General features: G+C 40.9%; 1 protein-coding gene across 4 annotated transcripts in view; it reads left to right on the top strand.

The window, feature by feature from the left end:
• SPECC1 (sperm antigen with calponin homology and coiled-coil domains 1) overlaps positions 1 to 16,066 on the top strand; it is a 96,803-nt gene that overhangs the window by 72,208 nt on the left and 8,529 nt on the right. For all 4 annotated transcript variants that reach the window (XM_014953192.1, XM_014953191.1, XM_014953193.1 and 1 more), the window contains 2 exons: positions 32 to 182; positions 1,121 to 1,223. In XM_014953192.1, the coding sequence (XP_014808678.1) occupies positions 32 to 182; positions 1,121 to 1,223 (254 nt within the window). The remainder of the gene's footprint in view (positions 1 to 31; positions 183 to 1,120; positions 1,224 to 16,066) is intronic.

The following is a 16,066-nucleotide window of genomic DNA, read 5'->3' as shown; positions in this document are numbered from 1 at the left end:
TTTTTTTTTTTTTTTTTTTTAATTCCCACAGACCTTCTGAAGGGGAGAAATGAAGAGCTGAAACCAGATCCTTACCTCCGTAAAAGCCCCTCCCTGGAATCCCTGAGCAAACCCCCTATGGCCTTCAGCAGCAGAATGCTCACCTCTACCCCCAGCAGCCTGAAACCCCAAAGCAAGCTCAGGTACCAACTCAGTTTTGGGGGAAAAACAGAACATCGGAAAGATTGACAGCATTACTGGGCACCAAGATGAATGATTTAATCTGGGGGTCCCCTGTCTCCAGTGGATACTCTGCTGGCTCGTCTGTCTGGTTCAGAATTACCACACTGTGTCAGATCTAAATACCAAAATTCAGATTTTAATAACCACGATTATCTGTAAGATCAGCAATCATGACAAAATGAGGATAGCAAGTTGTCAGGAGCCGCTCAATTTTATACAAGATTTTCATGATGTGCAAGTGGTCAACCCCCATTATCTTACTGTAGCTTTGCTTGTTATGGTGAGTTAAAAACTAAAAGCTTTGAGGACTAAGGGAAAGCTGGACACGTAATTTTCTTCGTCTTGAGAAAAACATACATATTTTCCATCATAGTTTCCAACAGTAGATGCTGTAGGGTGAAGACAATGTGGGTGTTTCAATTGTTGGCCTGTAACTGTTCTCTAGGCCTTGACTGCAATACAGCTTCCAGACTTTTCAGTTTAAGAATTCATTATGCAGCAGCTCAACTGGATGTGAATTTGCTGTTACAGATTCTTTAGAGAGTTTCTTTCAATTCTACATCCTAAGTCCTGGCTTTCAATGTGTAAAGCAAAGAGGTTACTTGAAAATTTAATGAGAAAAGCTGATGAAAATAATAGCAGAAATGCTGGGTTATCACATGCCATCGAATATCCATACACTGTTCTTTCAGGTCTTTGTATGCAGTAATACCAACTGAGTTTGTCTCATCTAAAGGCAAACACAGAATGCAAGCTCTGAAAGCTGTTACTGTTTGGTTTACATTTAGGTTCTGTGCTGCTATTCTGCTTTGTCACACAGGTATTGTTTACACACTGGTAAAAATTAAGCGACTTCAAGCGTATTTATCTTCTTCTCCCTTATGCTTCCCTGGATTAGTGTGGAGAGAAAGGACCCACTGGCAGCGCTGGCTCGGGAGTATGGTGGTTCGAAGAGGAATGCTCTCTTGAAATGGTGCCAAAAGAAGACTGAAGGTTACCAGGTAAGGGAATAAGTACATTTTTACTTTTCTCTGGAGATAAATTCATCGCTTTCCTCTAGGTGTGCAGTGAGCTGTGTCACTTCAAAGAGATATGTGTGGGTTTGCGTGTTTACTTCTACTGGGTGTTTCCATCCTCTTCCTTCAGATTTTTTAACACTGCAGTCCCTGATATTACATTGTCATAAGTAATTTGTATACAAACCCCAAAATATTTACTGCATCAAAGGTCACTGATGGTGAGAAACAGTGTGTATTGAAGCAGCAACTTCAATTTGGCATCAATTTTTGAAATCGCGTTCTAGTATTTTTTCTATAGGTGTCTGTGGGCAACATGCTATTGTGAGAGTTTTTTCATTGGTCGTTTCTGTAAAATCAAAGAAATATTTCTTCATGTGGCCTTGACTAAATGCAGTTTGCAGCTTGGGACCCCAATCTTTCTAATCTGCTGCAGTTTAATGGGATTTTATAAAGCATTTTTTGACTTCTTGAGAATGTCTCCTTTCTTTACAGAGTGATTTTCACTGTTAAACAGGCTTAATGATTTGTACAGTTCTTGTATGGCCATGGCTGTTCTTAGCAAGCTCTGGCTAGTGTTTCTCTACAGTTGAGTTGGGCCTTTGGTTCTGCTTGTAACTGAGCTGTAGAAGGCAATTATAGAAAACAGTTCATCCTGTGATATATGCTAGGTGTGCAGGATAGTCTTGGTTTGATATAATGTTGAGATTTTTCTTTCTTAAGAATAATATTGTTTGTTACTTAGAGCAGAAGACAAAAGCAGTTATCACCACATGATATGCACCCTGGAGCAAGGCTTTAATAAAAGCAGAGTCCATCTTTTAAAGTAAATAATAAAATATTTTTTTTCTTCACAACCAGTTCTTTATGAAGCATTAGCTGCAGGGTGCAGAAGTTTGGAAGAAAAGACAGTAGCTTTCCATTTAAGTAAACTGATCTATAAAAGCTTGAGTTGTTTCTTAGCACTGGCATATTCATCTGGTTTACACCAATTTCACAGAAGGACAGGTATCAGGGAAAGCTCTTGACTTTAAATACACCTTAGAATGAAGTCACTGTTGGCTTTTAGCCTCCAGTTCTGTGGCACTGCCTAAAAGACTACAGCACTGTCCCCTGAAATTGTATGCTCTATGCTGTCTTAAATTATTTCATATTTCAACCCATGAAATTCTCCTGGTCTTGGGTTCAGAGGTGTGGAGGAAGGTTCCCATCTAGTCCTCAGAAAATTATTCATGAAATACATCTTTTCCAAGTCTAATTTCTGTTAAGGCAATGAACCCATCACTTGAGTCACGCTTTCTCCCAGTGGTATTATCCTTTTTTGTTTCAAAAGGCACATATGGGGAGTTTCCTCCACTTCTCTTACAATAGTCTGAGTTCACTATTAGAAGTGTTCTCTGAGAGTCAGCCTGTAGTTTTCTTACTCTGATTACACCCAAGTTGGACTAAATGTATTGCTTTTTTGAAATTAGCGTGTGACTTTGCAAATACAGAGGCCTAACCTGATTCTGTAGGTACCAGACTGGCATCAAGAGCATCCCCTCCATGATAGAACAGAAAAGGAGTTTTGTTTTTCTGTGCTGAACTCGAGTAGCAGAGCTGACTGCATATCAGATAGCAGGCCACCCAGGAGGTATGCAAGGCAATCTGGGTCTATTTGTTTTTCCTTTTAGTATTAGTCTCTGGAGGAAAGTATGTCCATGCTTCAGAGGACAGTGGAAGTCTTTGCTGCTGCAATGTTGTTGCTATGTGACTGTCCAGGAAAAAGCTTTGTCGTTTTGGTTCCTGCCTCTGATGAGGCTCTTTTTATGGCTGTCCTCTGTCATTACTCGTTCTAAAGCGGCAGAATGAGTTTTCAGCAGTTTTTGAGAAGAAGCAGGTAAAGCACCGACAAACACTGCGTAATCCAGGAGAGTCCACGAAGCTCAGCCTGTGATGGGGTAGGGGGCCTTGTTACCCAGAGTGTAAGATCTTGGGGCAGAAGTCAGATGAATCAAAGGATAAACACGGTATTGATTTATGGTGAGAGTCTGGCCTTCCTATCTTCACTGCTTCATTTAGAGGCATTATCTCTTGGACATTCTTCCTCAGATTCTCATTCCTGTTGTGCTCTTTGTGGTGCATTCACTAACTCTTCTTGAACTTGTTTTTCCCAGACCCTTGCACTCTTACGATAAGGCTGATATTAAGCTCCAGAGGGAGTTTTTATCATTCTTGAGTACAAAGAATGGGAATGGAGTAAAGAACGTCATCCTCCTTCCTGCCTTAACTACTGCAATGGTGGGAATGAGGTAACAAACTCCACCAAGCAGAACCCGGATGACGTGCGTGACTTCTTTTCCATAGACAATACCCCTGTCTATGAGGTATCATCTGTGCAAATCCCAGTATAATCTGTCATGGTCTTTCTAACCTGGAGCCCAGAACCACAGATAACTTTGGATGCAAAATGTTTCCAGCTCCGTGAGGCAGTGGAATGAGAGAGTAAAAGTCCCGTTGCTTGGCTTCCTACTTTCTTTTTTCAGTGGTAGAATGTGCTGCCTTTGAGGTCGAGTAACAATTCCTGATCTGAGCTGGTGAGGCAGAGGGGAGGTTGCTTTCTGTTTAAATTCTGAAGATACCAGTTTTCATTAAATAGTACAAGCAAAATGGATTAGAATAACTGATACTCTCAGTAGCTGCTACTAGCCACGTCCCAGATTCCCTGAGGAAAGCTGGATTAGTGACCTAGGAGAGTATCTGGGGATAAGACCTAGGGACCAGCACACAAGGCTACACTTTTAAATGCTTTAATCCACATAAGGCTTATACTATAGATAGAAATTTACATCCTGCTTCTGGGATATATGCTTGCATTGACTACAGTGGGAACATTCCCTGGCTTTGAACTTCAGCATGTTCCCCAGGAGGCAATCTCATAAAACAAGAGAGGGGACACTGGAGGGAATTGAGAGAAATGCAACACAAATCAGTAGTGGCCTGGAGGGTTTTGTTTGTTTTTTAAAGAAAGAAATGGCATGAGTTTACAGTAACTGGGGGGGAAACATAAAAGCATCTATGTTTCTCCAGTCTGCTATGTCATTTCTAAGATCCCTATTTAAACAGTGATTTGATATCAAAAAGATATGAGCACTCAGAGTAATTATTTAGAACATGAAAACATAATCACTAGAATGAAAATAAAGAGGAAGATCAGTTTAATGACTAGGAGAAGAGAATATGAAAGAGGGATTGCATAAACTGTGGCATGATTTATCATCTTATTTCAATTGTCATATTTCAATGCCTGGATGAATGTTATCTGGTGTTTTGCCATTGATTTTGAATAACTATGCAGGGGAGGTGCTAAAAAATCTCAGCAGTAAAAAGAATTGTAGTGAAATAAGGCTTTGGGCTCAGTGGCTTTGTGCAAAACTTCCTTGAGGAAATTCTTCAGCTTAAAAAAAACCAACCTTAATCTAATATGTGATTCCCTATAAGAATTATGCACTGGCACATGATCTCTTTTGCCAGACATACATAGACTTTTTCTTCTGCCTCTCTGAATTTGTTGATGTCATGGTGTATAATGTAGGGTGATGAGATGACCAGACTTGAGAACTGATTTTGTAGCTCTGAAATTCAATTACCACAAGTCCTTTAAACCACAAAGCCTGCTGAGAGTAAGTTATTTATGTTAAAATAGCTTTTTCTCTGCTGTCCTGTGGGTTTTTTTCATCTATTTAAAAAGATTATACATCATAGCAACAGTGTGAAGCAGAAATTGGGTGCCTCTTTTCTAATAGGCTCTGTTCTCATGAGTCGTAACTCCTGGAAGCTGCTGAGAGTCATTCTTGTTGCATTATCACCTTCCATAATCATATCATTAGCGGCTGTGGTGTTATTTAAGTGCCCTGGTTCTGTTTGCTCTCTGTGGAGACCATTTGTCAAGGGGCCAAACCTCTCTAGATTAAGTCTATTACTATCCACAGATGTATTGTGAAAACACGGAACATCAAGAGGCACTTAACCCATGATCATTAGAACTGAGGATTATTGTTTCTGCCACATATACCCTCTCCAGAGAGTGAAGGGAATTGCTACCCTGTTAATGAATATTGTTCACTTAAAAGAACTGGTTTTGTGTTTTTTTCCAACCACTACACATCCATCCTATGGCACAGAGGAAAAGAGAATCTGAGACCCACCATGGTTGTGAAAAGAGTCGTTCTTTTTATCAAAGTGATATTTAGTTTAACAGGACCCATTTGGGATCCACTTGTTGAAGAACCACCATCTTCTATAGTAAAGCTATCTGTGCAGTTATCTTAAGTAGAGGAATGCTAAATAGGAGGAGAGGAATGTTCTAGAACTGACAAAGGGAAATGGCAGGTATACCTCTGAAAAGTTTTGCATTTTGTATATACAGTACATTCAAACCACTGCATTATATCATCTCGCTGACTCTGGCAGTGTTGGTACACTAGCTTATGGATAAAGGCAATGGATGTCTTCAGAAGAAGAGGCATTGCTCCCTATCAGCACTGACACCAGTATGAGATGGCTGGTAAAATTTTATTGGTCTTACTGGTATTTCAGGACCAGCCTCAGATCCAATTTTGTACCATCTGGAGGAATCTCAACAGCACGGTGAAAGAACTAACCAGAGCAATCTTTATGTAGCTTTCACGTTGTGCAAGTAGTTCCTGGAGAAATTCCTTTTAATAATTCTGCATAAAATACGCTAGCAACTGTGAGCAAAGCTAGAAGAAAATGATTTATTTGTTTCCATGCCTTATTCGGAGTTATTTGTCTTTGCAGTAGGTCCCAGGAACATTGTGCAGTGTTAGAAAGTATGCTTAGGAGTAAGGAGTATGTAGGAATTATTTTTAGGGCGATGCTCTCTGACATTGTATTGCTTAGTCTAAATTAGCAAACCATTCTGAATATTTGCCTCAAAAGTTGTGAATTGTTTTTAGAAGCATCCTTAAAATACAAATAGGTTTAGGGCTCTGAAATATCCTCATGGAGACTGCAGCCTGCATAGCTTCCAGAAATATGGATTTAAGAGGAGTCTAAATACTTCACCCTTTGTCTTTTCTGTATATATTAATAAAAGTGCCTTTCCCATATAGTGCCTCAGCTATTCAAAAAGAAAAAAAACCCTACCCTGAAGTATTCCTACTATTATGGCTGTTCCAGCCTTGAGAGACAGAAATTGGAAACAAATTACTTCCGAACACAACCTAAAAGTCATTAAATGTAGTTCTGAATGGTTTTACTACTAGAAGTATAAAACTTCATGTATCAGACTGCAAAATTTGGTGTCTGCATAGCACCACGTTCTTCCTGTAGCAAAGATGCAAAAGCTTAGGGAGAAAAATGAAGGCAGTTGCAGTATTTGCTGTTTGTCAAGTAAATATGGCAAGAGACTGGTTGACTGGTGGTTTGGCAGTGGATAATGGTATAAAGCTTTTCACCCTTTTGTATTCAGTTTAAACTCAGACCAATACTGGCTTTTTGTTTATGAATTTGTGGCTTTCTTTTTCTCACAGGAATTTGCATGCCTTTTCTTATTGTACTAGACAGTATTTCCTCCATATCCTCTTGGTTCTCAAGCTCTATTCCATTATATTATTTCTCTCTCTCTTTTTTTTTTTTTGACTCATTTTCTGGCTGGATGAGATCCAGCGCAGATTAAGTGTGGCCCAAAGATGTACAAATGCAGATAGACTGATGAGGACATAACTTATTCCCTGTGGTCAAGTGGTCACAGGGCCAATGCGTTCTCACTGGGGAGGTGGACTCTGCTCTGGGACAGCCAGCCAGGATGGATGCTTTTGGTTGCTGATGCATCAAGCAGGCATGTTCCTGGGGCTGCAGGTTGTGGGGAACTGCTTTATAAGAGATGCAAAAGCTCCCTCATGGCCCATTGTACATTAACACGTCTGTGTTTGACGATATCTTCCTTATTCTGGAAGCGAAGGTTTATATTTAGAAGCAAGAAGTCTGTTACTTCTTTGTACGTCATCAGTGTGGGTGGTTGACATTATCTTTCTACTTAAGCAACTACTGGCTCAATCTTTTAGTGTCAACTGAGCATTTTGCTTTACGCTTCAGTTATGGACCACATAGGAGGTCCACTTGGAGGGTGAACAGAGACTGTATTGCAGATGCCACTGTGGTCCATAGGGCTGGTGCTCAGGCTGGCAGTTCTGGGAAAGAATCAGAGCTGAACAGGGTAAGAACCAGGATCAACCCTCTGAACATGGGCAGAATATAATTCCTGGGACTTGGCTCATAAAGCCAATCAGTCAAACGCTTCCTTTGACACTGATATAATGGAGCTTAGTTTTAAAGCCTTGAGAATCCCTGCACAGCTGTGCACTGTCCTAAAGAAAACAGACAAGAACCAGGCTGTTTCTCAGTCACAAGAGTGCACCTGGGTATGGGAGTGATTCTTTTACCCTTTTCTGTGTTACTTTTTGTGTTTGTGTCAACAAGTAGCATAAAACTGTTTCAATATGTTTCCAAACTGTATCAATCTCTCTCTCCTGTATCAACATTAACCAGATTTCTATCTAAATATTTAAAGAGTTGTGAGAACTAGGGAGGCGGTGGTGCTCTGCAATTCAGCAGTAACGCAGAGGAGTGGATTTGCACATTTTCTGGCCGCCTTTCCAAGTGAGGCCTTTCAAGCAACAAGGATGGAAGGTACATCCCGTCTGCTGCTGTTACACACAGCTGATGTGCAGTCTGGCAGGGCTGGATTCCCACAGTGCTGTGTCCTTGCGTGCTGAAGATCAGCAGCAAAACTAACTCCCAGTTTGTGTGATGTGGGTGAGGAAAAACACTGAACGAAACCCCTCCGGATTTAAATGGCAGGCATCCATTCATTCTGAGCAGCAGTCAGGGCAGAGTCTCTCTCTTCTGGGGAGAACTGGGAAGATTTCCCTATTGCCACACCAACGTGTGTGCCTGAGACGAGAGGCTGATGGCCAGAGCCTGCTGAGCAAGCAGGAAAAAGCTTTCTGTCTTAATATTTACCAATACCATTGATGCAATAAGGTTCTTCTCCGGCAAGCCATGACACCCTGAAGTACCACATGCTGGCGTGTCCCTGCTGCTACGAGAGGGTGTACATGCTTACTGAGAGCTCTGCATCAACAGTACTTGTAAGATTTTGACATTTAGAAGTAGGATATATGTGCAGTGGGTTTTTCCCAGGAAGCTATTAGTATATTCTGTGTGTATCTGAGAAATGGGTGACGTTTCTGGCTCTCTTCATGTTTCTCTGATTTTTGCTGAAGAGGATGATGTTGACTTCAGAGAGACTTTTCCTGTCTGTGCAAAAGTTGAAGAGATTCTTGATAAAAGCTATTGAGAGAGGTGGGATTATCCTGTGTTTAAATAAAAACTGACAATAGGTGGGTCAGGAGTTTTGCTCCCAAGTCTGCTTTGGACCACCTTGGTGATCTTGGCAGTCTTGCATAATACCATTGCCTTAATTTCCCTAGCTGTTAAAATATAGATCATCATATCACCAGATGATGATGAATTTCAGAAATATTTGGGAAGATGCTCTGATAAAAAGGGCAATCTTGAGAGTTTTTAATTAATGAAAATACAGGCTTAAAATTTCAAGATATTCCCAATTCTTATTTCCAGAATAAATGTTTTCTTTTTCTAAATAAAAACACTTAGAGCTGAATGTGTACATGCAGTTTCTCTGTATGTCCCAGCTGGACCCAGAGTTGGGTCTGGAAAATAAATGCAGTAGCCAAATTGTGGCACGTCAGGAATAATCAGGTTGATTACCAGTGTGTGAGCCCCCTTCACAGTGATGCCAATGCATAAACGTGCTTCTCCAGCGTAGCCAAATAACTCCAGCTCTACCTTTTTTCACATAAGGGGCTTTATCCTGTAAACAAATACAAGTCTCTTGATTGGAGGGATAAAATAAACGCCCATGCAGCTCTCTCATGCGTAACTTTCTATCCTGCTGGGTAATTTTAAAAATAGCATTTACATTCTATCCATCCCAAAGTCCAAGACACTTTCCTTGTGTTGCCTGGCTGCAATGACAATCAGTGAAAACACTGAATTGATTGGCCACCAGCTGGAACAGCTCCAAACTGTGAATTTAACTGGGAGAGAGCCGAGCCCTGCTGCCTGTTTCATGAACATCTTTTGCTGTTGAGACCTCTCCCTGCCTTGTCTCCATCCTTTACCATGAGTCTGCTGCAGTCTGCAGCCTACACCACCACCCAGGAATTCCGGGACATGGCTAATCTCAGAACTCTCAATACAGATAATTAGAAATAGCTGTGGGAGCAGCCAGTGTGGTCATTAGCAATTCTGCACCAGGGCTCCAGGCAGGAAGTAGCTGAGCTGCTGTCTTGGACGCAGAGGGGAGCTGGATCCTCCCCCTCTCTCCCTCCCTCCTTCCCCAGAGTATCTGTGTGGTCCTTGGATGCTGCTGCATCTTCACTCTTGCAGTCTTGGGAATGAAGGGACACAGCCCGGGCTGTTTCTCTGTGACATTAATGGATGGAAGTGTTAGTTGTGTTGCAAGCAGGGAGCTGGCTGTCAGCAGGTGGGTGTAACAAATATCGTTTATACCAAAGAGCAGAAAAGAGATGCACAGCAAAAATAAGAACTCATCAATATCTAATGGGCATATTACAATGAGGAGAACTTTTTAGTTCCTGGTCTTGCTGTGTAATCCACCTCTGCCTCTCCAGATACAACTAGCACTTGTTTTGCCCACTCACTGAATGTGACAGTGGTGTAAATTACAGAAGTACCAGTCACAACTGATATATGTCTTTTGTCACCATTATCTCATCTCTGAAGTGGCCTAGAGATGTCCATCGAATTGCTTCTGGTTATTCTAGCTCTCATTTGGTCCTGTACGTTTGGGTAATAAAAAGTCAGCTCCCTGTGAACTCAGCATTATACATCCCCTCTCTCTCATTCAAGTGGAAGCTGATGTGCAAAGTGATAATTTAAGACCCAAATTGAGGAATATGTACAAACACCTGTTTCTTCACTAGCTTAGAGGGAGACCTGTGAAGTAGGTGACTTCTAGTAATGAGAATGTTGTCGTGGGGTAATCTGTGTTCAAAACAACTCATATTATTTGCTAGGAAAGGTTCAAATACATTCATCGTGTGTTATGTGCACTGTGCCAGCAACTACCCTCAACCTTTGTTTGCCAAAATCTGTTTTCGTTTTAAAAAGTCAGTCTTTATATATTAAGATGCAAATAAAACCTAAAAAATGTGAACAAGTGACCTTTGTAGAGGTCATTGATCTCCTCAATACCTCGTGAAGAAAGAGCTGAGCTTAAAGAGTGCACAGATCATTTTAGAATGACTTTACTATTTACCCTGAATGATGTCTCCGAGTCATCTTTGGTCAGATGAGCTTGTTCTGAGCACAGAGCTTGAGAGCATCATGCTACCTATTATTGCCAGTCTGACTCAACTAGGAAAGGTAAAGAAGAAAATTGGTCATGCGTGACTTTTTGGTGTCCTCTCAGGTCTCTGGCTTTTGAGAGACTAAAATAGTTGGGAGCTGAAAAATCTTTGTGTAGAATCCATCACAGTAAGTTTGTGTTAAATCTCCTCTTTTTAAATGTCCCTGCTCCCTGTGACTACTGTAGTCAACTGATATTTGATGCTCTTGCAAAAAAAAAAAAAAAAAAAAAGTAAAAAGGTCATCTAATACCTTGTCTATGCTCAGAAGGCTCATTAATTCACAGGTACTGAAGCAAATGATAAATGGTAAACTCAAGGCAACATCCGTGGCAGCAGTGGGGCAAGGTTTTCGTTTTAAAAAGTCAGTCTTTATATATTAAGATGCAAATAAAACCTAAAAAATGTGAACAAGTGACCTTTGTAGAGGTCATTGATCTCCTCAATACCTCGTGAAGAAAGAGCTGAGCTTAAAGAGTGCACAGATCATTTTAGAATGACTTTACTATTTACCCTGAATGATGTCTCCGAGTCATCTTTGGTCAGATGAGCTTGTTCTGAGCACAGAGCTTGAGAGCATCATGCTACCTATTATTGCCAGTCTGACTCAACTAGGAAAGGTAAAGAAGAAAATTGGTCATGCGTGACTTTTTGGTGTCCTCTCAGGTCTCTGGCTTTTGAGAGACTAAAATAGTTGGGAGCTGAAAAATCTTTGTGTAGAATCCATCACAGTAAGTTTGTGTTAAATCTCCTCTTTTTAAATGTCCCTGCTCCCTGTGACTACTGTAGTCAACTGATATTTGATGCTCTTGCAAAAAAAAAAAAAAAAAAATAGTCATAAGGTCTCTATCTAATACCTTGTCTATGCTCAGAAGGCTCATTAATTCACAGGTACTGAAGCAAATGATAAATGGTAAACTCAAGGCAACATCCGTGGCAGCAGTGGGGCAAGGAGCAAACAGAACCTAGGAATGTGATGGGAAAGGGGGTTCCTTTGTAAACAGGAATGAGGCAAATGGGATAACCTTTAAAGAGCTGGCACGGGTTCCTTATCATTTCACTGTGCTGTAATTACATAATTTAACAGCATTTGCATGTGGCATTTTATGTTATTGGAGCAATGTTGTTTCATACATGTATAATCAGCAACAAGATGTGTGACTTACTGACATAGCTGATAGAAACATTCGGAACATGGACGATGGGGATAGAAACAGAAAGTTTCAAAGAAAGGTTAAGGCAATTCTTATGGAGACTGCAGCTGCCTGAACCATTTGAACTAGGGGATATTAATACAGCCTGGAGGATAGAAGGTCATTTGGCTTCCTTTTCAATCTTGGCTAGCCACTTAATCTCTATACAATAACCAGTATTGCTGTTCCACAAGTTATTCTGGATTTCTTTTTTTTTTCTCAGTCAATAGGCATTACTTTTTATTGTGTATTCCATTTAAGAGAAAAAGATTTCAGAAAGAAAGAATTCAGAAAGCTTCCTGGTAGTAGCTTGGCTAAATGTGATATGCAAATCTCTTTAGTCTTGCAGCAACCCATTGAAAATAGCTGTGTGCAATTGTCCGAGTCATCTGAGTGCACCCTGTAATTACAGAAGAATCTGGGCAGTCTTTAATTTTAGGCATTCATGCCCTTCATCCGTGTTAACTGGACCTGACCACATTTCTAATTCACCCCTATTTCCAGTAGATTGCCCAGATGTTTCATATCTTTGCTGGAGCGTTTTAGAAGAACTGGAGTGGTTTGTTTGCTCAGAAGGTTAGGTCATGCTAAGGAGCCCTTCTTCACTTGTATTGCTTCAGAGGAAGTATTTAGAGCTTGCCTATCCAGAGCTTGAAGTTTGTGTGTGTCCTTTGATAGAACCTTTTTGGCTGAAGTCCCCTAACATGTCCCCAACCAATTAGGGTGTAATGAATCCAAATTAGATTTGCGGTTTCATGTAGCTATTGTTAAAGATGGGTGGGGTGTGGGTAATCTTTGGAAGTTGCCTCTCAAGGTACCTTCATCAGATTTTGCATTAGAAAGGTCGGAGTTCAGATTTGCGGAGATGTGTCTCATGGAAAAGAGGTTCCTGTTCAGATATCTGTGTTTAAATATAACCACTTAAAAACACTGAGCTGTAAGATTTTTTGGTCTGTGGAGGGGATGTGAGTCTCCGGTTAGTGATAAGCAGGAAGGATTGCAGAAAGCTGAGCCAGTTAAGGGGGAGCTGCTATTAAAAACAAGGCAATTCCCTTTGGTTTATTCAGTATATTTACTTTAACTGGTTCTGTCTTCAGTATATTCAGTTTAGATTCTGTAGGGGCTGTGCCTCAGTAATTACCCGCTCTGGCTTGTTCCTGGTGTTCTGTACCAATGACTTCTGAGAGGCAGAAGGGCTGCTTGTACGCTGAGGGAGGAGGGTGAGAAGAGTGATGCTGAGGTCATATTTATTGCAAGCTTTCTTCCACAGAGTTCCAGGCTAGCTGATTCATTTCTATAATTTATAATTCTGGGTCTTATAAAGAAAATTATGACTCAGCTGTGAGCTCAGTAATATGTGTGTAGTGGGAATATCTTTTAACATACTCAGGCTGTAATGAAGAGCCTGTGATGTCATTGTTGCTTTTTACTGAAGCCTTGGAGTCAAAGATCTAGTGAAATCTAATGGGGTGGTTGTTTTTTCCTCAGATAAACAAGAAATTGTTTTTAGTGAGAACAGATCACACAGATTTCACTGGGTGTCTTTACTGTGGCTCTCAGAGTGCTCTGTTATCTGCAAGCAAAGGTCCTGTTCCTGGGGTGGGGGCTAAGGTTAACGACTTGCAGGTGTTTAGTGTCTCTTAGACTTGGCCTGACACTAATATCATAGATAATACGTTTGCTCTCTAAATAACATTGCCTGGATGGGGTTTTTTTTTTAACTTTGCTTAATGTTAGGTACTTTAAAATTCATAGAAATGTACCATACTGGGTACTATGGCACTTTCAGATAATCACGCTCCCCGGTGTGCTTCCAGATTCCAGTCTCTTAATATTCCCAGTGCATGTACAGTAGTTTGCTCATGACCTTTCATTTGAAGTGAATGAACTATTTTCACTGACAAGAAGCCTGGGAACTACACTGGAAATAGTTTAGTGTAGACACCTCGATGCTCTACCCAGTACTCTACCACTGTCCCAGCAAACCTTGACCCTTCACATCTTTCCGTGCTCCACTTTGCCACTCCACACAGGGTATGTGAAGATGGTTATGTTTTCATACTATAAAACCACCCCTCTTCTGGCCTGACTTTCACATACTTTCAAGATTTTCAACTACACCACCCCCATCTCCCCAATTATTTTCTTACCAGCACCACGGAAGACCCAGGTCAAGTGCTGAATAACATGGAGGTGACATGTCTGCTCCAAAGGAAGCTGGTAACCCCAGGCACTGCAGGCCTAAGCTACTCGGCACCCCTTGACCTGTGGGCTGGGGGTTAATCTCTGGTGTAGATGTCTTCAGCAGTGTGGATCCACTGATGGAGTGCCAAAGATAGACATTGGGCTACTAGTGACCATGAGACATGCTGTGACAATAAGGTGGCAAATTTTTCACCTTTCCGAATCACAGAATCATGGAATTGTTGGAGTTGGAAGGGACCTTCTAGGGATCATCTAGTCCAACTCCCCATGAGCACAACAACTCACTTTGATCTGCAGTGTCCCTATTTCATCTTTGTATTTCTCCCTGTGTTCATACTACATGCACTCTGATGGCCTGTCTTCCTCCTAAAGGGTACCATCCTGTATAGATTAACTTCTAGGTCTCTCATGAGAAGCCACAGGCTGTTTTTCAGAGCTTGGGGTGAGGGTTCTGCAAACTGGGAGAGAGGGAAATCACCAAGCTCTCCAGCCTGCAGCTTGGAAGTGTACAGTAACAACTGGCATGTACACAAATAGCTCCCACATACTCATGGGCTGTGTGTTGAGGAACAGAGAGGTGTGGCAGAAAGACTGAGACAGGTTCCACTGCCAAAATAATCAAGAGAAGTGAATAGTTTCCAAGGTGTTCATTCCCTAAATTGTTTTCCTTTTTTTTTTTTTTCTCCTGGCTTCAGTGGAGCCAAAGATCTTCCGAGAAATCTGTGTGCCTCTATTTTGACTTAATTCCTCTTGGTGTGGTGTGATGGGGAGGTATTACAAGTAAAGCTGCAGTGTAGCAAAACACAGAAGATCACTTTTCATTTACCATGTCCTTATATCCCAAATTGAAAAGTAGTTAACACAGAATCCAAGTTTAAATGCCAGAGACAGGTTTGTACCATGTATGAAAAGGAAATTCGTTTGTATAGAGGAAAAAACCCCCACAATTCATTGATGCTTATTGGATGTGAAAATGGCAACTAAGAGTTTTGAGTAGGTCTAAGTGTTTGTTCTTGTACTATTAACTGAACAGTTGAGTTGAACCTTTGAACACTCATTTTAGATTTGCATTTAGGACAAAAATTCCTATTTGAGTTTGTTTTCTCTGTTGACCATTACACACCACTTTGCGCTTGATTTTATATGTAGTATAAATTTTGCCAGCAGAACCCCATCCTTGAACTTTTTGTTTGTAAGACTTGGATCCAAGAATTACCAAAAATGACTGGCTGGACAATGCCAGACTGGAGATTTGAGGAGTTTTGTACCTAGTTCTGATTTTATTGTAGCTATTAGCACTTCTTATAAATCTAGATATTGTTAGATGGAGGGAGGAGAAGAGTTTTAGGCATAGTAAAAACTACAAAGACAGGTAAAATTATCAAACTGATGCTGCGCTGGTGAAATACTGTAGGAAGGAACAGTTTTCTATCTTGTGTGTCTCTCATAACGGCATTATGAAAATGAGGATGGGATATAATGTTCTTACACAAACATGACTTGCCTTCTTGTCTGGTTCTGTTGCTTTAACAAAGGCTTTGTTTGTTCCTGTTTCCATGGCCTTTGGCGGGGGGAAGGACGACCTCCATTTTCCATTTCTCTCATACAATATACAATGAGAATATTGGCATATGACAGTAGGCTATTTGCTGATAAAATATATTGGCCTCAGTAAGAACACCTCTGTAATTTGTCAGTCAGTCCTTTCCCACTGGCTCCAGATTGATAAATAGTGATTTGTTTATCTGAAACGTCAAACCAGCAGAGTAATCCAGCTTCAGCCTATTCCATAACACAAAGCGGGACCTCCACGGTGCAACTTTATCCATAAGGCAAAGCCAAACAGCTTTCAGAGCAAAGTACATTTTTTTTTTCTTGTGATGATATTCAACCACGAGTTTGCTTTTCTTCTATCTCCATTGACAGATGTTAATAGATCAAAATGCAATGTGGTGGCTGGTGCGGTGCGGTA

Source organism: Calidris pugnax, unplaced genomic scaffold (genome assembly GCF_001431845.1).
Source record: "Calidris pugnax isolate Ruff unplaced genomic scaffold, ASM143184v1 scaffold133, whole genome shotgun sequence".
In the NCBI taxonomy this organism is placed as follows: Eukaryota; Metazoa; Chordata; class Aves; order Charadriiformes; family Scolopacidae; genus Calidris; species Calidris pugnax.
Note: the sequence above shows the minus strand (reverse complement) of the source record. Positions and strands in the feature narration are given on the sequence as shown.